The sequence below is a fragment of the Syngnathus scovelli genome, chromosome 20 (genome assembly GCF_024217435.2).
Source record: "Syngnathus scovelli strain Florida chromosome 20, RoL_Ssco_1.2, whole genome shotgun sequence".
Taxonomy (NCBI): Eukaryota; Metazoa; Chordata; class Actinopteri; order Syngnathiformes; family Syngnathidae; genus Syngnathus; species Syngnathus scovelli.
This window is the reverse complement of record NC_090866.1, coordinates 6,869,081-6,894,500: the sequence shown is the minus strand read 5'-3', so window position 1 is coordinate 6,894,500 and position 25,420 is coordinate 6,869,081. Positions and strand designations below refer to the sequence as shown.

The window sequence follows — 25,420 nt, the reverse complement described above, 5'->3', positions numbered from 1 at the left end:
TGTGATCCAACCTTTTATTTTAGAAAAACATTTGAATACAATGACTTTTTATTATATCAATTTCAACCCACAGCAATATCCATTAAAAGAAAAAAAAAAGTAAAGAAAAACATTTTTATTTTTACAAACAAGAGTCAGATCTTAACATGTTTGGATGACAGCACAGAAATGCACAGAGACAAATTATCAAAACACAGTATTGCACCAGTCCCAAGTTAAAAAAAACAATTTCACACTTGATGAGCATGAATACAATCAAAATGGCATCCCGCAATAGAATGTTTAAAAACAGCATTCCGGCTGGGGACGTAATTGGTTTTATGCTGATATAGTGAAAATGTATTTATGAATCATACAAGGTTTCTGTACATTAAACTGGAGTCCAAAGTCCAATTATTATTAAAACAGGCCACAATTATGTGTGGCTGTGACAACCCACACCAGACTCAGTGACTGGGGTGACTGTCACTTTAGTTGTTTTTTCAGGAGCTGAAGATAGCTTTAATGAACAAATAATCATAAAGACATACACATGCCCTATGAGGGAGGCTCAAAGCAGACAATACTGTACTTGTATAACAAATACTGTTAGTAGTTAACAATGACACAATGACAACCCAACAAGGTTATCAGGTGAAGCACCATTGAAATGTTTCAAAATGAACACTGAGATGATAGCGGCGAATCTGCCATTTTAGCACCAAGTGAGCCGTGAGGTCGGGTGGCCATCACAAGTCGTCGAGCAGCTGTCGCAGGTACGGCGCCTTGGAGAGCTGCCTGCTCACTCGACTCAGCTTGTAAAGGACGGGACAGTCCAACGACACGCACGGGACCTGGCGCTCGGCGCAGCCGCTGCAGTTCTTGCAGATCTACGTGACGAAACATGACGGCGGTTAGAACTTTTTCCGCTCGTAAATGCACGTGATTTTTAGTTAACCTTGAGTAACTGCTCCTGTTCTCTCTCCTGCTGCCTTATGTCTTGATGGAGGGTGACGACCACGCGTTGCGGCGACGCACGGCACCGCGCGCACACGCCCAGCTGGGTCAGCTCGTCACACACGGGGCAGTGCAGCGTGGTGAAATACTGTGAAATGGTGCCCTTCCTGACCACGTCCTCTCCGCCGAAACCAGAAGAGCACGAGGCCTTCTGAATCTGGACAAAAAGAGAACCTTTCAATAAATTGACCTGCAGGGGGCGTGTGTACTTTGAAATTGCCACAAAGCAGCACTTTGTGCTCTTAACGCCCTCCTTTGTGCTCTGTGATGAACAGGAAACGGGAAGATCCGCTTTCTCCGAGCAGTCTTACTCTGGGAAGCTCCTGGTACCAGCTGAGCACATCGACGCCAATCAGCTGGAACATGCGGCCTAGCGGAGGCAGGATCTGCTTGGTGATGTAATAGGTGGCGTTGAGGCGGAGGCCGGGGTCTTGCAGCACTTCCAGGGGCCGCCGGACCAGCTGGATGAGCGGCATTCCGGGCATCCCGTAGACAATCACGTAGGGGACGCGCTCGCCCACGCGAGGCTCCAGGCGACGGTCGTAGGCCATCATTCGCCTGGACCAATGACAGTCAACCTTTTCACATACCGACTACTGTATCTAACAACTTTCATTTTCTTAACGCAGAATCATAATCAAGCCTCCTTGAAATGCAACTGAAGCTCCAAAGCATACTTGATTATTAGTATGGATTGGTTTTGCACACAGCATGATACAAAAAAAAAAAAAGGATTGAGCACTGCAGTGTCAATCCAGTCTTAGAAACCTGACATCCTCAGCCATTAAAAGCATCGTTGCTAGGCAACAGGATTGGCTACTGTGTGTGGCCAGACAATGAGCAGTAGGAGGATTCAGAGCAACAGCACGAGACAACAAGGTGTATCTTGGTCTCCAGGCTTAATAGTCATATAACAGAGCTTGAATCATTATGAATTGCTTGTTTCATTTCATTTACACACACCTGGTGAGTTCCAACGCAGGTACGCAGGCACCAGGTCGGTAGGAGGCACTGCCTCGATATTCCTTTGCAAAGGTTAGGTCCTGCATGCTGGCCCGGCCGTCTAGAACCTTCATACACTGGCGCTGAACAAACTGCTTCACCTGGCTGATGTCCCGTGTCTCAAAAAGCAGCTTGATAGAACGTTCCAGAATCTGAACAGGACACAAAAGGGATTATTTTCATGAAGAGTTCAAAATGAAACAATGATGAACACAAAATATGAAAATTAAGAGCTGAGAATGAACAAACACTTTGCTGGATTAGTGCATGATGTGTAGGGCTGGTTTTCCCGTTACCTTGGAAACAGCAGGGCAGCCATCACGTCGCACCGTTTCAATTCCTTTGGCATCAAACACCGGCTCCTTCTGGTCCAGGCTCTCGTACATGTAGCCCACATAGCGCTTCTTTGTCTGGAGCACGCAGGGCAGGTAGACCTTCTCAAATTTGAGCTTGACTGGCTTTGGGTTGGTTGCAGTCACTGCCTCGGCGATCTCATCGCCAATCTTAAAGGCCTGCTCTTTGGTGGCGCCTTTCAACAAAACGAACATGCTGCACAACAGGAAGCATCTTGTTATTTTCAGTCTTTGTCAAAAAGGCTAGCTCACGTTACTAAAAAAAAAAAAATAAAAATACCTGTCAGTGTCTCCATACACAACACGTGCTCCCCACTTTTTTGTGTCATTGACCATCTTGATGGCTCTCTCCAAAGTTTCTCGTGCTTTATGGACTATGCTGTCACCCACCTGAACACACATGAATCTATTTTTATTATTTTTGTTACAAAAGCAGTTTAGCAAAATGTCCGCATCCTCATATTATGAACTCTTTAGTGGTTCACCTCAACGCTGGGCATGCGTCCAGAATAGTTGGCGGCAGCGTAGCCAAAGGTGACGTTGGCGATGAGCTTGAGTCCGAGCTGACGGGCATGCAGCAGCTTCATTAGCGCTTTTTCCTGCTTGTAAGTTTTCATGGATTGCTTCACCATGATACGTGTGTTGAGGATTTCCTCCAGCATGCTGGGAAGGACACCTTTGCGCACCGAGGACTGCACAGACAACACAGATGAGAATAGTAGGCACTCACGCAAGCCCCATTTTGATTACATTTTCAGTTCTTGATTTAAAAAAAAAAGTTTGCCAAATATGTTTTTTATTAACATTACGGTACATTTGCAGGTGATGCAGTCAGTGAAAAAATAATGTTTTGCCTTTTGCATCTTTCTAGAATTGAATCTGAAATGAATACCGTATTTTCCGCACTATCTACACCTAAAAACCTCCAATTTTCTCAAAAGCCGACAGTGCGCCTTATAATCAGGTGCGCCTTATACATAGACCAATATTGAGCCACTACAGCAGGCGTGTCCAAAGTCCGGCCCGTGGGCCAAATGTATATATCTTATATATGGACAAAGTTTTAAAATGGGCCATTCATTGAAGGTGCGCCTTATATTCCGGTGCGCCTTATAAATGGACAAAGTTTTAAAATGGGCCATTCATTGAAGGTGCACCTTATAATCCGGTGCGCCTTATAGTGCAGAAAATACGGTAGTTGGTAAATTGCATTTGCCCCTGAATAATGATAGTGTCAAAAATTAAAAAAAATAAATAAAAATTATAGATACACCTGTAAGTCACTCTAAAATGGTTACATATTGCTACTTTACTGTACCTTGACAAAGGCAATGCCATTGGGTGACACAGTGATATCATTTCGGAGCTGGTAGAGGAGTTCAGGGGAAACCCGCAAAGAGGTGCAGCCAAACTTAAACTCATCTGTCCTGAAATCAACAAATGAATGAAAAAATACAGCTTCATAACTTTCCCAAAATACAAATATTTCCTAATATTCCCATTTCTTAACTCCTCAGCTATTGAGGACATGATGAAAGCATCTTATGTGTGCTTCTGTCTGGTTCTTACGTTCCCAAGTCGTCCACGTGGCCCAGGCAAGTGGAGTAGCAGTAATTGTATGCGATGACGATGGAGGGATAGAGCGACTGGAAGTCCAGGACAATCACTGAGTTACTGTAAAAGCGAGACTCTGGCTCCATTATTAGGGGGAGACACTGAGGCGCCCTCTGCTGAGCTCGCTGCTGGATGCTTGGTGTTACTGGGATATAGTTGAGGGGCTTGGCCAAACGCAACATCATGGACTCAACACGGTACTGCATAGACAAAAAAAAAAATTCTAAATGTGTTTATCCATCTCATTTTGATGGATGGATGGAAGATTCGCTAACTATAGACAATTCAGAATTTATAGAGATCATGCAACAATGTAACACAAACCTGTGACCCTCGAGTAAGAACGTGGAAGAACTGGATCCCAAACAGTCTGGCCAGCTCGCTGGTTCTGCCGATGATGTCGTGCTGCAGAAGTAGTTGCATAGTGCCATGCACTCGGCTCACGTAATGGTCTACCATCTTCCACCTAACACGAATACCCAACAGCGTTATTGGGCCAAAATTATATATATTGTGGCATGTACAGTATAAAAGCTGTGTGCAATTTTGAAAACATACCTGTAGAGGTCAGTGTTGTGATCAAACCAGTCAGACAAAGTGCGGGGGCTGTATAAGGGGAAGCGCTGATGGAGCACATGAAAGGCCACATTCTCGTAAGTGTAGTTATTCAGCGTCACCTGGAAGTGGGAGGAACCCCGGGCAAAAAAAATATGCATAAGATCAAACCCCGAATTAAAGTTTGAGATGAAAGCAGGGGGGGAAGACGTGGGGGGGGGTCATGTCAGGACACCCACCTCTGTTTTCATCACCCTCCATAAATTGAGGACAATTCGTCCAACGATGTTGATCTCAGTCATTGTGTCTGCTCCATATTCATCCCTTTCTGCAGCAAAGCGGTTGTCTCTTGAGTCACCTGAGGACACACACGGAGCCAGACAGGCAACCAATTACCGTCTGCTTTCCTTTCAGCTTGGGAGCTATGACACAAAACCACAGACTATGACTCATCTTTATATACGTCTTAAAACATAGTTGCAGAGAGATATGTAGCTTGGCTATGAAAAAAAAAAAAAAATACCGTATTGGCCCGATTATAAGACGGTGTTTTTGCATTGAAATAAGACTGGAAAAGTGGGGGTGGTCTTAAATTTGGGGTCTGGACATTATACCCATTCACAACGCTAGATGGCGCCAGGTATCTTTAAAGCGAATGCTGAACTTAACTCCCCAGGCCAAGGCGAACCCCTGTCACGAAGAATAAAAATACCGGTAGCACGATGAATAAAAATAGTGGTACAAAAAAAAAGAGAAGAAAATAAGAGAAGAGATAACCGAAAATGGAAAAACCAGAAGCCATTCATTTACAAATGGGATTGCACTTTAGTTTACATATTTAAAGGTTCAGATATTAAGATGTGATACAGTTTTTGAATGATTTGAATGCGGTAAAATAACATGCTTTTCCTCTCAAATATATTGTTATAATCATTTTCTGTATAAAAATTAAATTTGGTGTTCAAAAAGTCTTTTTTCAAACTCTTGAAAAAGAGGGGGTCGTTTTATAATCAGGGTGGTCTTATATTCGGGCCAATACGGTAATAATAATAATAATAAACTTTACCGGTGTAAAGTCAGAATATTTTTTCCCCCTAGAATTATATTGTAATTCCATCATCAGTCTTACCTGGCACACGTGATAGCTGTTGACAGAGGTCTACTCCAACAACCGCAGCTCGTTGGAGAAGGTAGCCCCATGAGTGCATCTGCACCTCGTATCCAAAGAGGATATCTGGGTCAAACCTACAAAAACACAGTAAAATAACTTTCCAAATAAGGATTTCAACACATGAATACAGTATTCCATAATCACATTAGGTCCCAAACCTTCTCATGATGGCAACCATTTCTTGAAACAGCATATTCTCATCTGTGGCGTACTTCACCTGCAGCCCAGAGACACCTGACCTGACCAGCAGGGGCGCTGTTTTACTGTGGCCTGCTGAGTTTAATCAAACCGATTCATCACGAAACAACTTTTGACAAGAATCAAACAATGAATTTTTACCTTGGTCACAACTCTCGTGGTCTTTATGCACCACAATTGCACCTGTCAATTGGGCGCAGTCTACATTCGGCAAAGGAGCGTCAGAAGTCAGGCAGTAGAATAAGGCACATATGGGGTCAAACTCCGGGTCAGCTTCGAGGTCACGTCGGGTTCGTGCATGAAGCTCCATACTCATTAGTGTGAGGTGCTGGACCTGACACAAAATAACAATTCATTCTTCAGACCATATTTTATATGCAGTATGCATATTTATAATTTGTGGACTCGGATGAAATCCCGCAACGTCACCGGGATAGCCATAAAAACTTTTATGTGTGGGTGGCAAGAAGACAATTCTCACCTCATGCAGAGCTTTTGCATCCTTTAGGTTTTGCAGGCTGACTTTGAAGCCGTACGAGTTGGCTATGCTGGGACCTTCGATCTGAGAATTGTCTCTCTTTGGAGTATTCAAAGCAGCAAAATGGTTCTGTGCGAGACGTTTGAACACAAGGAGAGAGTCCATTTTTTTTGGGAAATTACAAGTTTTAAAAGTTTGGTTTTACCTTTAGCTGTGTGTTAAGTAAGACTCTTCTCAGTGGCTCTGCTTGGCTTCCCCTCCTATGCTGTATTCTCGTAGCAACAGGGTCTTCTACAATGGGAATGTCAAAGAAGTACCAATGAGCGGAGGAAAAAAAAAAAAAAAGGAAATTATCCAGAAAATGGCATCTTACCTTTAGATATGGGGGTGCTGCACACAGGTTCCAGATGTTCAGTGCTTTTTTTCAGATGCTTCTTTAATAAAGGTGTGCTCTGAAGATCATGATTGCTCATTTCTTCTTTGTTAGCGACACTGTGATTTCCACTCACTCTTTCCAAGGAGAATCCAGGCGAGAGGGCTTCGGGAGAAATTTCACTCTGCCTTTTTTGGTTGAACTCATCAGTGGCTAAGCTGTTCCTGGGCTCCTGCCATGAAGGCAATTCAAAGGTGTCTGGAGAGCTGGCTTCATCATCCTCTGCTCTTTCATCATCTTCTTCAAGCTGGATAGAACCTTCATCTGATATTGGACTCATTTCTCGAGAGTCGATTGGATTCTTTGTGGGGGGCAATTTTAGTGACAGGTTGCCCTTTCTTCTCCTTGAAGTTCTGAGGCGAGGTTTCCCACACAAGTTGACGTTTGAAGTGGAGCAGCCGGGAGCAGCTGACTCGACAGTCGCCTTCTTTAGCAACTCTGCGTGTCTTATCCCTTTTTGTAACGTCTCATACTGCTTCCTGGCTTCCAACCACAATTGCACACGTTCCCGGCTTGGCGGCATTTTGCAGGGCACAAGGAGGACTTGCTTCTCCGGGTCAGTCACAGCCTGACCTTTACCTGGTTGTGCTCCCTGGGCAGGCTCAGACGGCATTGGGGCAGCGGTATAATGAGTCATGGCTGAAAAGGCAGTTTTCCAGAAATGCAGGCCCTCTAAAGACAATTCTCCACTGAATTCCTTCAACTCCTTGACTAGTCTGGTTTCCACCGCTAGCTTACGACCACCAACCTCCCTAAGGGGGAAAGACGAGCACAATTAGTTGAAGACAACCAATACTTAATATATTGACAGGCATGACTAAATTCAATTTGATAAAAAAAAAAAATATTATGAAAAACTTTGAAATTGTTTTAATATATTCTCACATTGGCTTTCCTGGAGCATCAGAGGGGTCACTGCAGAAGGGCTCCTGGAAGGTGGCCTCTGATATCTCCAGATCCAGCAGAGTGCTGAGGATCTCCTCCCTACTCGGAGGGCACATGAGGGGCTTCAGAATGTTGGCTCCTCCCCCTGGTCCACGGCTCTGGCTTGCCCTCACCTGAGACAGTGAGCTGACTGAGCAAGGAGAGCTACTCGGTGTGGTGGAAGTCAATACGTCAATGCCTTCCAGGAGATCGCCTGTTGGAGAGCTTTCATTGCTGGCAAGGCATGCGGAGCTTAAAGACAATGGTAGGGCAGGTTCGCAAGATGAAAATAGGAGATCTTTTCCTTCACAGTCAAAGTCTTGAAAGGGGCTGAGGGTGTTGGCATTGATTGACGCTAAGTCACAATCTCGGTTCTGCAATTTGTCAGAGTCAATGAATGTGAGGTGGTTGGATGGAGATGGTCCTTGATCGGATCTGTCAAAGAGGTCAGGACTGGCGGGTTTCACTTTGTGCCACTCGGAGTCTTGCTTCAGTTCCTCTCCGTAACCTGACAGTCGTTGTAGTTTCTTAAAGGCCAATGCGTGAGCAGAAACAGCTTCTTGACTGGCGTCGCTCAAGAACTTAACTGGTAAGATTTGATCTGTCAGGACGAACTGAGTGCCACTGTACGGGCTGGAGAATTGCGTCTGATCAATGGCGTTGATATCAAATGAATAGTTCGGTGGGAGCTCCGGGGATAAGCTGTCTTCGATTAAATTGCAACTGTCCATATCTGGGTCGGACGGGAAGAGCAAGCTGACCTCTGACACGCTGGATTGGGTGTCTGATTTGCCTTTCTGTATCCTTCGTTTTGGATCTTTGGGGTTGGTCGATTTGGGAGCTCGGGGTTTTCTTGGAGTTGGTTTTCTGGGTTTGGCAGGATCAAGCGATGCTCCTGAGTGAGGTCCGGCGGTTAAAGGGTTGATAGCGTCTGGTTGACTTTTTGTTTGACCACGCTGACTCTTTTGGTAAAGTTTCTTGAGGACAGCCAAGCTGCATGGGGTCTGAGAGAGATTCTGTTTTGGATTTTCCAGGGAAGGTGTCTGAGAGATTGAGGCTTTTGAAATTTGGAACTCCTCCATGGAAGGCTCTACCTTCACAATTTGCACATGTGGTACCATGTTCTGACTGGCCTCCATGATAGAAACTTCATTGTTTTCTAACTTTGGTTCAACAGACTGGACTGTCGTCTGGTTAGCTTTAGAATTATCTGGAAAAACATCTTGTGCGACGTGATTTTTCGGGTTCACGCCTTTTTTTTTGTACGATCGGCTAGGTTTAGGCTTGTTTTCGGATGGATTGATCGGTTCAACTGAACCCGCTGCTTTCCTCCTTTGTCTTGGTGGAGCTTTGACGTTTTGGGAAGATTCTAGATTTTTTGGATCTTCCCCTGAAGGCTCAATGGCAGAATTCTTGTCTTTCTTTTTAACATCTGTCGATTTCGGAGTACATCTCTTTTTTGCTACTTTGGTGGAGGACTGTGGCATTTGTTGTGCAAAACTAAGACAGGGATCATTGAGCGTGTTTTTGAGTTGTTTTGAAGTTCGAAGAGGGTCTGTTGGAGACCAAGGTTGAGGTGGTTTTGAATCTGTAGGACTTTGAGGTCGATCAGAAAGAGAGCCTAATTCAAACATACCATCAGTGTGACGTTTTTCACAGCTCTTGATCCTTTTCATCCTTTCCCCCGGTCCAAGTTTAGAGACGCTATCGCCTGTTTTTTTATTCGCCGGGTTGACTTTAGACTTTCGCTTATATTGTTTTTTTGTCTTTGACTCGGGGACGGGAAACTCAATTGCAGTCGATTCCGGCAATTTTGGCCAGAAATTCTTTAAGGGGGCTAATTGATCGTATTGCTCCAACTTGTCTTTTGTCAGTGTTACTCTCTTCTCCTCTGCATTGACTTTGCACATTTTCACCAGCATGTTTTTCTCTCCTTTAAATCTATTGATAATAATGTACTTGATGATAACCGGGGGTTCTTTCTTGCGTCGCTTCTGGGATTTGATCTCCTGCCCACTGCGGATACCGCAACCTTTGAGGCGTTCTTTTCCAGGTGCTACGTTTTTAGACCGTGTACCACCTGAGTATTCGCCATCGCTGTCATAAAGCATTTTTCGTTTGGTCCTCAGAGTGTATTTACTACCAGGCAGGGATGAAGCTTTTGTACAAGTTACTTTAGTAGCTAAATCTTGCAGGAGGCTTAAAGTGTCTTCTGAGGTGTCTTTAGCTTCTTCTGAGAAACTAGGAGCAATGGCGAGTGAATTTTCTCCAATAATCGGCTCATGTAAAATGGATTCTGGCTTCACTGAATTGTCCTCACAAACTAGCATTTCGGTATCCCCGATTCCCGGACGATCAGGTGTGACCGAGGTACAACCGATGCTAACCTGGCTGTCAGGGGTGGAGCTTTCCTCCATGTTTAATTTGTTGCTTGGCCCCGATAATCTTTTCTTATTTAGTTTTAGCCTGGATCTACGATTCTGGGCTTGTTCTACTTTGCTGCATGAATTGGGCATCTTTTTGGTGAAAGGTTTCTTTCGGTTTAGGCAGTTGGAGAGAATTACACTGGGGAAGAACTTGTAGTGTGCTTCCTGTTGCGCTACGATCGTCTTTTCCGTTTTGTTTTCCTGATAGTCCTCGTACCTGATTTTGAGCTCACCGACATCTCCCTCTTCGCTATCTTTACTCATCTCCCCCTCCTGAGGGTTAAAAAATGTTTCATTTTCAAGAGTTGGAGGTGCTGAGGAGATGTTTCTCAGGAGGGGGCTATGTCGATCCAATTGGCTTAGGTCAAGGTCCGTCTTGGTTGAGCAGTTTCTCAACTCGGAATAGCAGAGGGAAAACGCCCTGTGGTTCTGAAGTATGGACAGACGGTTTGTTTCCACGTTTTTGATGCCCTTTCGTCTTTTGGTGACCTTATTAGTGTTGGATTGAAAACTTTCAAGATCATCTAAAGATGCTTTCTTGTCATAGTTGTACAAAGGGTGAATGTCCTCTTTTTCAACGCAGGTGGCAGATACGTCCGGTTGGCTGATTGTTTTACAGAGAATGGGATGTTTGACGGGTGGGATGTAGGGAATTTTTTTATTCACTTTTAAGCCTGTTGAACATTCACTAATGCTCTCCTGACTGCTCTTCGACTGAAAGTGTGGTTGCTCCTTGTCCAAAACATGAACTGGGCTGTGCTCGGAGTGTTTGCACTCCAGAAAGATCTTGGCTGAGGATGGGGGTTCAAGGTGGATACTTTCGCCTGGGATACGAGTTCCTGTCATTATAATCTTCTCTGTGACTACAAGGGATGACTGGGTTCTGGAGCCACTGTCCGTTAAGGACGAATCTAGGAACGAACACAAAAAATAGAAGAAGTCACTCATGCTGGAGCCTATCGCAGCTAATTAATACAATTATATTTTACACAGTAGACCCCGAAACAAACATACCGCTGCTCTCATCTGCTGCCCCATCAAACTGGGGGATGGACAAATGAGCAAATAAAGAATTATTAGCGCTCCACTCCATGTCGTCATCGGACGATTCCTGATGCTCATCGCTGAAGTTGTCCTGTGCCTCCTTGACACCAGACCTGCACATACCAGAACTACCGATTAATCGGCACTGACGTGGACAAACATTTACAGATGGTGTCAATGCAAAAACAGACCTTTGTAAAGATGAGCTTTCAAGGGGCTCGCTGTCCCAGCGTTGTGACATTGTCACACTGAGCTGCGCCTCTTCCTTGTCTAACTCTGGTCTCGCCTCCTCGTCGTCACTGTTGTAGTGACAGTTTTTGGTACTCGGAAGGGACTGGGACTGTGACGTGTGCAGACCAGGAGTCCTGCAGTCATCCGCTAAACCTGCCAGCAAATCAATCACGGCACGGTCTTGGCTGCTGTCTGCACAGAAAACAGAAACATTACATGAATTATGGTCAAGCAACTCCTTTCGCAAAGATGTTCGTATTTGAAATATGTGGAAACCTTTCATAATAAAATATTAAATCAAGTATATATTACTTTGGGGGGAATCTGTGTCTTCTTCACGTACCTAATAAAGGTGAGTGGCTGGATGTCTGAGAGGCCTGTAGGAAGCTCTGACTGTTCTCCAGTAGACATAAAATGGCCTCCTCATCAACAACAGCCTCCTCTGGGATTTGACCGCTCCTTCTGACAGATTCTAGGAAAACAGATAAAAATCACAGTTAGCATCTCAGAACAGGAGAAGCTGAGCTTGTGACTTTCTTTCATGGTCAATTTTATTTAAAAAAAAATTATTTTATCTTGACCTGGCTCAGAGTCCCTGTGCACCTCCACAGCTGAAGCAGGTGTACACTGCACCTCCTCTGGTGTCAAATGGAATGAGGAATGCACGGTGAGATCACTGAAAGCCTCGCCATCACTAACAGGGGAAGCCGGTGTTCTGAATAGAAAGGATTATAGGTATAATGAAGAAAAAAAAAATCAATAAAGTCAAGCTGGGTTTAAAAAGCTGACTAAAAATCGACACTACGGCAACTAAATCTGAAAAAATTGCAGCGTGAAAAAAAAATCATGTATTGGCAAAACTACAATACTATACACCGGCGAGAGGAAAGGACTCCCGAGAATTAGTGCATTGTGCCGCTGTCACATAATTAGTCTGTTTAATGACTTTTAAAATTGTCAAGGGAGGAAGTCTGTCAAGTGTTGAGATGATTGCAGTGATTAACATTTTCTGCTATGAAGGCACACAAGGTTTTGTAGTTCAAGCATGGACCACATAGCTCTGTGAATTCCAAAAATCACGGCTGTTTATTGCTCTATTATTTTTCTTCTTATTTTGTGTCACAATTATAAATTCCTAACTATAGTTATCCGATAAAAAATCACTGGGACTGTTGAGGTTTCGAGCCGAAGAAGACGGCAACTTACACATCAGACTCATTGTCCTTCAGAATCTCCTTTAACCTTCTCATGAAGATTTGCTCACTCTCAGTTGAAGTGACAAATGCACGTTCTAGAAAACAGGGAAAAACTATTTCAACTTTCCAGAGTTGACATTCTTAATAACAAACAAAAATCCACATTTGTCAATTGCTAACAAAATAATTAACAGTTTTATTTTGTAACACATTTGCACATTTCATTTGCTGACCTTGCGACTCTGGAGTTTCAATCTGTGAGTCCTTGTTCTTCTCTCTCCTTCGTTGCTTCTCATCCTCCCAGATTGCTTGTAGGCCGGGGTTCCTTCCGACTTGATCTGAACAAACGACAGCAATGTAAGCTACATCTAACCTTTAGGCCATTTTACTGACAAAGAACACTTTGATTTTCCTCAGCATCCTTACTGTCAATCTCGAGACGGTTGAGGACATCTACGGCAACAGCGTCAACTTCAAGCTCACAGGTGCTCTGCCTCTCCACCTCATCCAGGACTAAGGAGCTGCAGAGAAACAGAATGTAAAATCCTGAAATCAATTTTGATGGGTCTCAAACACATGGCGGTTCCAAAACAGATTTAAAATCTCACCAGGGAATGGCATTCTCCTCCCAGCGGACAAAGGTGCCCCCAAGGGTGCTGTCGTTGAGTTTGGATGAACACGGGCTCTTCCAGGGACTGGATTTAGTGATGGGGGTCTGCTGGTCTGGGTTTGGCAGCACATCCTCTGAAAGTTTGTTCGGGGTTAATCAGAGTGCTGACTGATTTAACAAGTTTGGATATGATTCTGTTTAATTTTGAGCACAGCCAAATCCCTGACTATAGAAAATTATTTGAGACAATGAGATGAGTAGGTTTGAAAAAAATGGCCGCACACAGAGATCTTGACCCTTGTTTCGTACCTTTGTTTTTGCGCCCGCGGAACTTAACTGCTGCAAGATTGACCAGGTTCATGCCATATAGGTTGTAGTCGATAAAAAGCTGCAGCAGGTATGGGATGTGGCCTTCGTGGGGCTGGTAAATCTTGTTCATCACTGCACCGCTTTGCAACAACTCACAGACCCTGCCGGAAATTCACAGCACAAATAAATCAATCAATCAATCAATAAATAAACAAATAAATAAATACATAAATAAATAAATGAAGGAATAAATAAATAAATTTACTGTTAAATTAAAATAAATAGATAAATTAATAAATAAATTAAATCTGCAAATGTGTGAATCTGGAAGTGCAGCACTGTTTTTTTTTTATTTATTTTTTTAATACTGGCATAATGCATCTCAACCCTTCACAAATGATTGGATGGAATATTTGAGCTCATATATCGTAGCGCAGATTCCAAATAGTTACAATTTGCACTCAGCAATTGATGAGCTGCTCCTTGGTAATTGATGCAATTCCCAACGCTTATAAATGCTATTCACTTTCCACATGGCCTGCAATCTTACCTTTTCACCATCTGAGGATTGTACAAATATATCTTCATAAAGTGCTTCTCCTTGGAATGATATCCATAGAAAGGCCTGGAAGGCAGCATATTCCAAATATATTATTCCTCTTTAAGGATCTGCAGCATTTATGGATTCTAGTTGACCGTATTATTAGGGACAGGTGAACAGAGGCACTTGAGTACTTACATGCCAGAAACCATCACCACCTTGAAGATATGCTGGACTTCGGAAGCAGGGTTTCCCATGGCAACGTTGAGCGCTCTGTCAATGCTGAAGGCCACCAGACGCAGGTATTGTTCCGGTTTCTGTCCATGACCATCGTATGGAATATAGATGTATGGGAACACTCCATGAAGGTGGAGACATGTCTTCTGACCTGCAATGTGATGAAATGATCAACATTGGGTGATTAATATCAAGCATTAGGTTAAACGTCAGTTGATTAATTAAAAAAATCTCTGTATCATAAATGCTCCCCACAATTAGGTGTCTCCTGGAGTTGATCATTGAAACTGGCATCAGGATTTTCCCTGACTTCAAAATTGTGTCCAGCTAATAAAAAATGCTAGCAATATCTCTATTTTTAAAAATGTGAAGACAATTTGCAATTTTAGTAATGAAGCAAAGTCTGTCATTGCGGGGCCACATAAAATGATGTGGGGGGCCGTATCTGGCCCCCGGGCCTTGGGTTTGACATATTTTAATCAAACCGCATGCAGAAAGAAATATGATTAAGCCACATTTCCACCATATCTCCGATAAAGAATTGAGGAAGAAGGGATGTCAGTTGGTAGTGAGAGAGAACTGAGCTATGGGATTCAGAACATGACCCCCTTACAAAAATTTCTGAGGAGTCATCTGGGGTGAGCTGTGTTGCAGTCAGCCTGCAGTGTTCTTCTGTGGCTAGATTTAAACAGCAGGTCCTAGTGCCCAAAATCCAAATTAATACCTACTACATCTGACTAATTTGATCGCACGTACAAATTAAGTAATTTTCCCGCATGCACAGAAAACTTGCATGCCAAGAACGCCACAAGCGTCAACACCAGGCAACAACAACACAGTAAAAATAGCACACGGTAAACCATGAAAAAGCAAAATAGTACCGTATTTTCCGGACTATAAGGCGCACCTAAAAACCTAAAATTTTCTCAAAAGCCAACAGTGCGCCTTATATATGGACCAAATTCCTAAATTTAAAGTGGCCCGAAGCATTGTGTCATGAAATCAATCATAAGTGGCCCGCTGAAGACTATGAATCATGAATCAAAAAGACTATGGATCATTATTTTGTGATTATAAAGTAATTTGTCGCATCTGAAGTTGAAATAAAAAAGATCAAATGGAGAATGATTTGATTTGGATTAAAAATCTGACATGATGCATTAATGGTGCGCCTTATAGTCCGGTGCGCCTTATATAAGGACAAAGTTTTAAAATGGGCCCTTCATTGAAGGTGCGCCTTATAGTCCGGTGCGCCTTATAGTCCGGAAAATACAGTACTCATTTTATTCTGTACAGTATAAAAGAAAGCTTGTCTATGAAAAGACATCAGAAGACATTTCAATTCACACGCTCCTAAAAGGATTCAATCGTGCCCTACACTAATTAAATAACTCCTGGAGAAGCCAGATGGGATGGGAATATCCCATTGGTCTTTGAGTGAGCACACAAGACCGCTTAACTTTATTACACAAATTACATTGGCCTGTCTGAGTGTGTGTGCGTGTGTGTTTTCTTTGTGTCTGGCTGCTTGGATTGGAACAGCGACAGATGAATCGCCACTCTAACCACTAGTACAGTTTTTCCTTTCTGGGATACATTTAGCTCAGTTGTTATGAGTTGCTAAGCACACAAAGATCGGTTGATAAGCAGGGTAGACATGACAGCATAAGCTAAAGCAGAGGTGTCAAACTCAAGGCCTGGGGGGCTAAATCCGGCCCGCCATGTCATTCTATATATCAAAATCACGTCAACTCCCATGACTCTTAATAAAATCTATACTAGAATTTTTTGTTTGCATGTGTAAAGTATAATAATGTGGAGATTTTGTATGATTTTGTTAATCCTTTTTACAGTCATTTTAACAATAACTGAAGAAAATATTTAATATAAAATACTGCCCTCTGATGGAAGGCATAACGAGGAAGTGGCCCGCGATAAAAAATGAGTTTGACACCCCTGGCTTAACCTATAAAATTCTATACAGGAACTCAGCTTGTTTTATGTCAAATTTAATATTTTGTTAGCATGTAAAGCTTTTGACAAGCGGGATTATTCCACATTTTAGAACGGCACAGCACACCGTGACCAATGGAAACCTGGTCAAATATCAAGCAATACCCACAGAGCACAAACCTCAATTCCCAAAATTACAGAGACAATCACAAGCAGGAAAGTGTGAGTGTACAGAGCAGCTCCAAACGTCCCGTCCAATTTTCTTGAAGACATGCAGATGGTGGGGAATTTTTAGCTGTACGGCATCAAATTCTGAAGCAGAACAATTCGAAGTACTGTACAGTGTTTTTCAAAATACTTAGTTCTTTGATGCACGAGTTTAAATTTAAGTTTAAATTAGATAGGGCAGAAAAGGGATGGCATGTATCCCTGCAACACAAATTTACTAAAGTACATAGAGCAAAAACGAGTTTTTTCAGTGTTATTGAAAAGACGGCTACATACGGGCTAAAAAGACTTTTGGCCCAGGCTATTTTGAGCCTACTAGAATGGACATAATTTAAAATCAATTAAAAAATGATGCCATGCAAGCATTGAGCTGGAAAGCTGAAAGGAACAAAAGAATTCTATCCGGTTCATTTGCACCCCTACCTAGATTTACCCTGGCTAATGATTTGCCATCTGAATGTTAAGGCTAACGAGTGGGTGGGCCTTAAAAAGCACTTAATATTGAGGATTAGAAAGCCCTGTTGAGTTGAATGCAGCAGTGATGATGGTGGGGGGGATGCAAACTGCAGAGGAGGATGAGAGGGTGACAATAAAGGTCAAAATATTCCCTAGTTGTAAATATTTTGCTTTAAAGCAGCAGGATAGACCATTCCGGGGACACTGCGTCATTAACGCAGGAGAAAACAATCAAAAAGTAAGGAGGGACTTTTAAGCTGCAAGCTGAACTGAATGCAAAAACAGAAACACACAAGAGCTGTGCTATTTTTAGTAACAAGAATCCCCCTTCCCCTCCAATCTTGTAATGAGCCTCACACTGACTGTATGCTGCAACGGAATTAAAAATTGATCAAAAGAGATCTGCACTGCAGTCTCGGACCAAAAGTGGACACCAGTTTGGCTGTGCAGTGTTGTTTATTTTAAACGAAAACACGTGACCATATTTGGAGACAATGAGGATGTGCTGGAAGACGAGTCTATGAATGGCTCTTATCTATTTATAATCGAAAAATATTTACACCGGATCATCCCTGGAAAACAAACAGCTTTTCAAATCAGTGATTCAAGCTTTTTTAAATCCTTCATTCTATTTATGTTCCAGTTCTTGATCTGCCTTGAAACCAGCAATATGTTACGGTAATTCTAAACCAGGTTTAAAATTCTATCTCCTCAAAACCATGTGCTATCAACAAATAATTTCATACAAGTGGAGTATTTAGAGAATGTTAATGAACCAGAAGAAACAACTGTTAAGGGGGGATGGGGGGGGGACAATGTCCATCCTAATGAGCAAGGGAGTCTTTTTGAAACTTCCTATTATCCTATTACTGGATCCATGAGGAATTCCTTTAGATGGTATTAAAAGGTTCCCCTGGGGAGAACTAAACCTGGGGTGAAAGGGGCCCACCACTTCATTCCTCTCTCTGCTGGTCATTCATTACCTCGCTCTCTCTTGTCTTGCACGTTTGAGTAACCAAAACAGGGTGCCTCCTCCTGATATCAGAAGTTAGGAGAGTTTGTCTATCTCAACCAAACAAGACACAAAGCGATCCAAAAAGTCAAATACGTCAGCTTGTGAGGAGAGGCGGATATTTACTTTTTCAGATTCATTTTAGATACAAGTGTGTGTGTACACAGCATGCTCAGACTGGCCACACACTTGATGCTAGAAAAAAAAAAGAGAGAGAAGGGGGGGGAAAAAAAAAACACAGGAAGCAGGCATTGAATTACACAAAGCTGATTGACTGGTGGAGGGAGTGTTCACAGCTTAGGTCATGGAAGGACATGGAGTATGAGGTCTGGGATTGGAGCCAAAGCCACGTGCTGCAGAGCAGATGCACCAGCGAGAGAGCACAGATGACATAAATGTTAACATAAAAATAAAAGCTTAAGTGTTGAAAATCTCAGCGACGGGGCTCCAGAAAAAAAGGAAACGGAGAAATACTGCAGAGGAACATAAAGTCGTTGCATTCCAGACTATTTGAATAAAAAAACAATAATAATAATAAATACTAAAAAAGAAATAAATAATAATAAAATAATAAATAAATAAAAAATAAATAATAAAAGTCGTTGCATTCCAGACTATTTTAATAAAAAACAATAATAATAATAATAATAAATAAATAAATATGAATAACAATAAAATAATAAATAAATAATAAAAAACTATTAAAAAAAGAGAGAAAAAAAAAGAAAAACACTGTTGACATGGGGATCACGCGGTATACAGATGTGTTGCTCCAACTGATTCAAAACAGCAAAAACAACTGTGACATGTTTAAACGTGTGTGGTGGGACTGTATAGGTTTAATCAGTGAAAGCCTTTAATCATCTCATGAGTCTGGCGCCCATCTTTTAAACGCGTCACATTATGGAATACAAGTTAGGCTGAGTCAGAGTGGCACGCAGAGGAAGCAATAAAGCTGCGCCTGATTTTCTTGATTTAAAAATCGACAGTAAAAATAAAAAGGTCAGTGTGCAAACAGAATCATTTCAGGCTCTAAACGCAGCAGCTCCGAATCATTTGTGTGCCTCCACTCAGGTTGTTGCCATGGTGACAATAAGCTGAAATGTAGCGCCTGCCGCGGCCAGGGTATTTCATGTGTTGAAAAGAAAAGGGTGGAATTGCAAAGTGGGTTAAGGCAGTGTTACAGATGGGATACAGCTGGAGTTGAGTAACATTAGAAAACGTTTACATGTATTAAATGTGTAACATGAGTACAGAGTACTTCAATTTGAGACCACATAAATAACTTTGTGTACTGCAGAGCATGTGTGTGTGGGAAAGTCTAGTTCAAGAGAACAGCATGTACTGTAAATGCAAGTCACTGAATTCAATTAGTTCCTCCAACCTTTATTCAGTATGCACGTTACAATACTCCTTACGGGCTGTTTTTAAAGTTCTGCACAAGGGTTTTGGACTTATGATGCAAAATATTTAGGATTTTATGCAAAAATTGGTGATTGTTTAAAAATAATTTGGGCCTTTTTTTTAAGGGGTGTCAGGTTTCTCCACATGTTCTCCTTGTATTCAGTTCATTAGGTTTTTCTGGGGGAATTTTTGGAGTTTGATTTTTATTTTTCCCTCCAATGCATTTCAGTCTGTCAATTATACCTACATTTGTGATATTCATGGGTGCCCATTTTTCAATATGTTATGCACCAAACCGAATAATTTCTTTTCTGCAGCAGATTCGAACTTTTTTCCCCCCATCCAATAAATCGATTAATCGATGTACGTGCATACACAGAGATTTGTGTGCGTGTATTTACTTATTTCAAGCAATGTTTCCTCTGGTCTCCGCTGTGTTTTTAGCTAGCATACAACGGAAATGAAAACGTCAAAGCATTGTCAGGTCCTAAAATAAAAGAATACCGTCGAGCCCTGGGAGCTAAGGTGCTCGCCAACGCCACGCCATGATGGGGCTGTGGGAGCCTCCATAAAACCGTCTGGTGTAAAGGGGGAAGGGAGGAGGGTCTCTCCGCTGCAGGCGTGGGTTAGCAATGGTGCTCCACGCTTTACAATAACGTGTAACCACACTTAAATGACCTACACTGGCATGTCATCTTGTAATATTGTAGCTGCACAGACTCCCGTTGGTTTTGTTGTTTTCGGTCCCGTGGGGAAGCGCGTGTGCAACAGACCGCCCGCGCAAGATCCACGACTCGTTCCGCGTGGTGTAAAGAGAATGCGGTACTGTGGTTTCTTTGACAAAAGGCTGACAAATAATTGACTTACCTGCGGGCGTTGCTCCAAATATCCGCACCACTGGCACCTTCTTCACGTCGCTTTCCCTGAACTCGGAATAACACACGTCCAGGTTTTTTATTGGACTTGCCAGGTAGTAGTCTGCGGTGACGATGCGCACGGCAAACATGACTGCTTTAGCCGCTTCACACCAAGCAAAATAGATGAAAAAACAATTGCTATGAGTCCATTTGGGAAGAAATACTCGACTACCAGTTGAGAAAAGCCGGCCCGGGTGCTGTCACTCCGAAACGACGAAGCGCAGGGGACGCCCGGTTGGAAAGAAAACGAACAAAAGGTTCCGCGTCACCGACGCGTTCTAATAATCCACAATTATACTGCAGCAGTGGAGCTACAGCAAACAACGACTCTCCTTCGCTGTCGGCTCCATGTTGCTCGGCGACTGTCTCGTGATTTTTAACAGTGCATGGTGTTTTTGTTTTCAGCCAGGAAGACGTACCCCTGGCCTTCCGGTATGCGGCGTCTTTCCCCAAACCACGAGTTGGGACTAGCCAAAGCCGACAGCCCCCTCCATTGGCGCTCCCTCCAGGCCCACACTTCCTTATGAGGCGACTACTGAGAAGTGTCCGACTGGGGCAAGTTATATTGCAGTCGCGTACAAGTTCCGGCAAAGAATTTCAAAATAAAATATAGGTGCGCTATTTGATGCCATGAAAACAACACCTTAAATCGCTTATTTTGAAGGAGTGTTGTCTTGCTAAGCCTGTCTTACGAAGTATGTTGGAATAGTGTTTTTGGACTCCTTTAAGATTCATTCGATGTCCTGCTAGTGTGCTGAATCGTCCAACATACGAGTGTAGTCTTTGTCCTCACTTGTAAGACGAATCAATTCAAGAACGAGTCTTGCTCATGACAGACTACTACTTAGTACTGACCTTTTTCCACGACAGTACTGCCCTCTACTGTATTTCTATGCAATAATGTGTGAGGCAAAACTCTACTGACCTTACACAATTTCATTAGTTAACATTGCAGGTTATTATACAACTGAAATGTTACTTCTAGTAAAAAAAATTTTAAAAAAAAGTTAAGAGGCCCAAGGTGTAGTTAGTCCCATCGAACTGTGGTTATTTCTTTTATAGCAGGGGTATCAAACCATCAGGGCCGCATTGTAGTCATAGTTTCTTTTGGAGGGCCAAATAAATGTATGAGCACCTCATATTATATACAGTAAAAGCTACAAAACAAACGGACAAATAACGAGTAAAAACTGGTCAAATATTTAAAAAAATATACATATATTTTTAAAAGTGAAGACAATTTGCAATTCTAGTAATGACACACGAATTTGATGCACAATTTGTCTTCGCGGGCCACATAAAATGATGTAGCGGGCCGTATCTGGCCCCCGGGCCTTGACTTTGACACCTGTGTTTTATAGTAAACAATTTTGTGGTGAACAAATAAACAGCATCTCAGGCAGTGACTTAAGCCTATATAAAGAACACCTTTTATAAAAAGTTGAAATTGCTATGACAACTAAAACAGCCATGTCCTCTAAATGACAGCGGTAGAAAATACGATTTGAAGATAGGTCTTGGAGGTAATTATATTTTATTGCTGTTTATGAAAACACATCTGTGAGTTCCTGGCTGCTTTGGACTCGGTAGATAACGCTGAGACGAGTGGCAGGTATTTGTGGAACAATAAAAGCTGGATTTATTGGCTTTGGCAGGCCTGGTGTTGGCAGGAAGTGGCCTCATTCAGGATCTGATAAAGCGGGTGAAACACAGCACTTAAAGTGAACAAAACATTTTTAGTTAGGTTAAGGAAACAGACTGGTTGGCCTGGACTTCTCTCAAGCTAAATTTGAACTTGTAAGGACTGATTTATTGAAATTCTAGTCACTAGAATTTCAATAAATCAGTCCTTTATTCTTTATTTTTTATTGTTAGGCCTCTCGTTGGAATGAATGACAACCCAAGCTTTATTTGAAATAATTGTATTGTCCTACAAAAATTGTTGGTATCATAACACAGTAAATATTGGTAAATAAAACATAAATGCCATTACGCCTTACTTTTTTTCTGTTTTAAATCCAAGTGGTGCTGGGTTGTTTGAATTATTTGTAATATACTGCCACCTTGTGGTAAATATAGTTATTCACATTGTGACCTAACGTGCATTTAAATATTCCGGTATCCACGCTTCTGTTCTTGATACGGAATTATCTATTCTCATTTCAAACATGGCCATGCAGGCAGAATTGTTCAAAATTAAATAAACTGCAAATATTATGTCAGTGTAGATAGTAAATCAAATAGCTATGTGGACACAATCATTTGAAATGTCAAATTCTCTTCTTTGTGTGTCATTTCTTTCAGAGTGGACGAATTGTGAGAGTGAGGGATGCTTCTGGCTGTGGAATGATGTAACGCTCCTCCCTAAGCAGGCGTAACAGAAGGTCCTGCATGTCGAGGGGCCACCTGTAGATCCTCGTGTTCTGAAGCCAACTGGGGACGTGTCTCTGTCCCCAAAACAAAACAAGGGAGGGAGAAATCACAATTAAATACATCAACAACTTTCACATTGGTGCAAGGAGTTCAGCACATTATCATGACAACATGATTAGGGTTATAATGTTGTTTGGGCATTTATTTATTTATTTATTTATTTATTTATTTATTTATTTATTTGTCATGTTTTACTCACCTTCGTTGCATTGCAAAATAACACTGGTATAAGTCTGAAATTCAGGCAGCCTTGTTGGATGAATTCATTCTGGATCTGCACCAACAGCAAAAAAAATCAAATAAATAAAAATATGTGCTCTAAAATATTTCATTCTTGATCATTTTATTGCTTAAATCGCATTTTCTCGGGGAGCTGAGCACTATGAAACATTTTCTGGGTTTGTAAATAAATTAAAAAAAACAAATTAATACATAAATAAATACACAAATAAATAATGTAATGGACCATCAGATGAGCATCCCTGCCCTAGATAGACCATTTAACACTTGATGGTTTGGCAGGCACTCAAGAGAACCAAATATTGTACACATAATTTTTTTTTTTTTAAAAATCAGCAAACATGTGCCAATGCTGCACTTGTGGAAGCTCACCTGATTGTGGATATACTTGGTATGTAGCCCGTGCTCATCATCATTATCCCCTTCTACATCCTCCTTGTACTTGGGGCTGATTGCCACAATGATGAGGACGGATTTCTGTAAAATTTGCATGATCAATTGATGGCATCTTTAATTTTACTCTACAAATCCAGGACTTACATCATTCAAAAATCTGTCCATCCATCTGGTGAAGCCCATCCGTATGGCCGGAGTATCAAATATGTCAATCTATAAATAAATAAACAGTGGAGGTGTGTATATAGCATTTGAGAAGGGACGATTGTGACGAGAGTTTGGAGCCTACAGCCGGTTTGAAGCCCTGACTTGTTAGAAATTTAACAAAACCAGTCATTTCTTCAGCTGTGTCCACTGAATAGGTGATGAAAACATTCCCTAAAAACACAAAAAGACAATTGCAAACTTCCATCCAGCCACACAAGTAAATACAACAAATACATTTACTAAGTGTTACTTACTATATTCATCAGGGAGAGTGACAGTCTTCCTGATCTCCCTCGTAGCTGGTAGCGGATCTGCTTGAAGACGATAATCTAAACTGACCTCACACATAACATCTTTAGGGGCTGCCCCAGGTTGTACTTGACGGGGATTTGGAATATTGTGATATTGCATTCGGTTTCCTGGATGGTTACTGTAGAAAAAAATAATTCAGAAATGAGAGTTGCAGTAAAATAATACAGAAATGAGTGATGCTCAATACCATGTTCGTTCAAAGGGTCGAGCCCTTTGGTGTGGACACAAATCGCGTCCAAGACAATTCTCCTGCTTTGGACTGAGGCCTGCAAAGACAGAATAGTAGACACTCAATTACAAGCTGACGAGACTGTAAATAAAAATTTGAACAATTTTCATTTGAGAAGCAATTTTGTAATTTTTTTTCCCTCTAATAACAAACAGCTTATATTTTTGATTAAATTTTGTGAAGAACTGCAATGTGTTTTTACAGACATTTCCAGTGGGGCAATATTAAATAGAAAGGAAAAAAAACGTACATTGGCCAGGAATCAGTGCTGCTTGGAAGCGTGACGGGACATAGTGGCCAGCGTTGACATTAGACATGAGTGGGAGAGGTTGCTCCAAACCATCTCCATCATCCAATGAACAATCAAGCCTGTTTTGAGGTTCCATAAAACCACAATGGTTATTTTCTCCTTGTTTTTGAGGCCAAACAGAGGCGCCCTGGCCAGAGGTAGGTGAATTTTTTAATTCACTCTGGAAATAATGATGAAGAAGTCTCTCTCGCTTGACATGGATGTCCAGTTCTTCAGTCTGCTCCCAGCTTCTATTGTTCTCTGGTCCACTAAACTTCTGGCAGTCGAAGTCAAGGCTGGAGGGTGGCATGCTTTCATCCACCTCGATAGGAATGCTCCGATGGGTCCAAAGGCCTAAAGAAGCACAAAAAAAATAAAAAGACAGTTCAATTCACTAGTGTGATTGGTGCTGAATATTTGGTTAAATATCTTTCTTACTTTTTGAAGTGGCCATGTGGTTGCTGCAAAGAAACGGCACAATTAAAAATAAAAAAAAACTTGAATAGAAATAAACATTGATCGACCTCAGCAAAAGTTTGTTTATTAAAGGAGGGGGGGAAAGTGAAACATTCATGCTAAGGCTGTTTCCAATTACATTTTTGTTTCCTTTTTTTTTTGTTGAATAACAGGACAAAGGATTAAGATGTGCTACAGACTCGATAAAAAAAATTATATATTTACTGTTAATTTTACAACATTTACCGTGCCTTTAATCTGGGCTGAGTTATGCATAACAACAATATTTGCTCACCAGTACAAAGTCAACACCAGTGCTCGGAAACACCTGACAGGTAGCTTCTTCCAAGTAAAATCTAAATAAAAGTTTAATAAGTTAAATGAAGCTTAAAAATATTGAAATGAAGAATAAGAAACATCACACCTTTCTGGAAGTGCTTCGCCCTTAACCACAGGTTTAACCTGTTCTCACACAAACAGGAAATGTTTTTACTGCCCGCCCCCGCGCCTTCAACAGCCAATCAGAGCAAGGCTACGATGACGTCATGCCCAACCTACCTTTAAATAGAA

At 41.9% G+C, this 25,420-nt stretch overlaps 2 protein-coding genes and 1 long non-coding RNA gene across 5 annotated transcripts; 1 reads left to right on the top strand and 2 right to left on the bottom strand.

Moving 5' to 3' along the window:
* On the bottom strand, nt 1-20,698 carry rev3l (REV3 like, DNA directed polymerase zeta catalytic subunit). 2 transcript variants are annotated; one of them, XM_049756088.2, is made up of 31 exons: nt 20,239-20,698; nt 14,280-14,469; nt 14,091-14,165; nt 13,541-13,701; nt 13,230-13,365; nt 13,048-13,142; nt 12,855-12,959; nt 12,632-12,716; nt 12,007-12,140; nt 11,769-11,897; nt 11,386-11,617; nt 11,165-11,307; nt 7,686-11,061; nt 6,741-7,552; nt 6,573-6,658; nt 6,371-6,496; nt 6,031-6,223; nt 5,850-5,964; nt 5,650-5,765; nt 4,760-4,878; nt 4,524-4,642; nt 4,290-4,431; nt 3,921-4,165; nt 3,670-3,778; nt 2,837-3,043; nt 2,632-2,741; nt 2,295-2,547; nt 1,960-2,150; nt 1,308-1,554; nt 938-1,153; nt 1-869 (listed from the first exon to the last, which is right to left on the bottom strand). In XM_049756088.2, exons 1-31 carry the CDS (start codon nt 20,375-20,377, stop codon nt 729-731), a joined length of 8,547 nt encoding a protein of 2,848 aa, XP_049612045.1. In that variant the 5' UTR covers nt 20,378-20,698; the 3' UTR covers nt 1-728. The 2 variants fall into 2 exon arrangements, with proteins under 2 accessions (XP_049612045.1, XP_049612046.1); XM_049756089.2 differs by having other exon boundaries at nt 5,850-5,961.
* Nucleotides 20,397-22,474, top strand: LOC125989793 (uncharacterized). The gene is made up of 2 exons (XR_007488721.1): nt 20,397-20,545; nt 20,694-22,474. It is a non-coding gene; the product is annotated as an uncharacterized lncRNA (long non-coding RNA).
* Nucleotides 22,195-25,349, bottom strand: traf3ip2a (TRAF3 interacting protein 2a). 2 transcript variants are annotated; one of them, XM_049756091.2, is made up of 11 exons: nt 25,275-25,328; nt 25,146-25,206; nt 24,833-24,855; nt 24,356-24,748; nt 24,064-24,142; nt 23,819-23,994; nt 23,647-23,735; nt 23,502-23,570; nt 23,334-23,438; nt 22,921-22,995; nt 22,195-22,735 (listed from the first exon to the last, which is right to left on the bottom strand). In XM_049756091.2, the coding sequence occupies exons 3-11, from the start codon at nt 24,846-24,848 to the stop codon at nt 22,589-22,591; spliced, it is 1,149 nt and encodes a 382-aa protein (XP_049612048.1). In that variant the 5' UTR covers nt 24,849-24,855; nt 25,146-25,206; nt 25,275-25,328; the 3' UTR covers nt 22,195-22,588. The 2 variants fall into 2 exon arrangements, with proteins under 2 accessions (XP_049612048.1, XP_049612049.1); XM_049756092.2 differs by lacking the exon at nt 25,146-25,206 and having other exon boundaries at nt 25,275-25,349.
* Between the last annotated feature and the right edge of the window lie 71 nt (nt 25,350-25,420).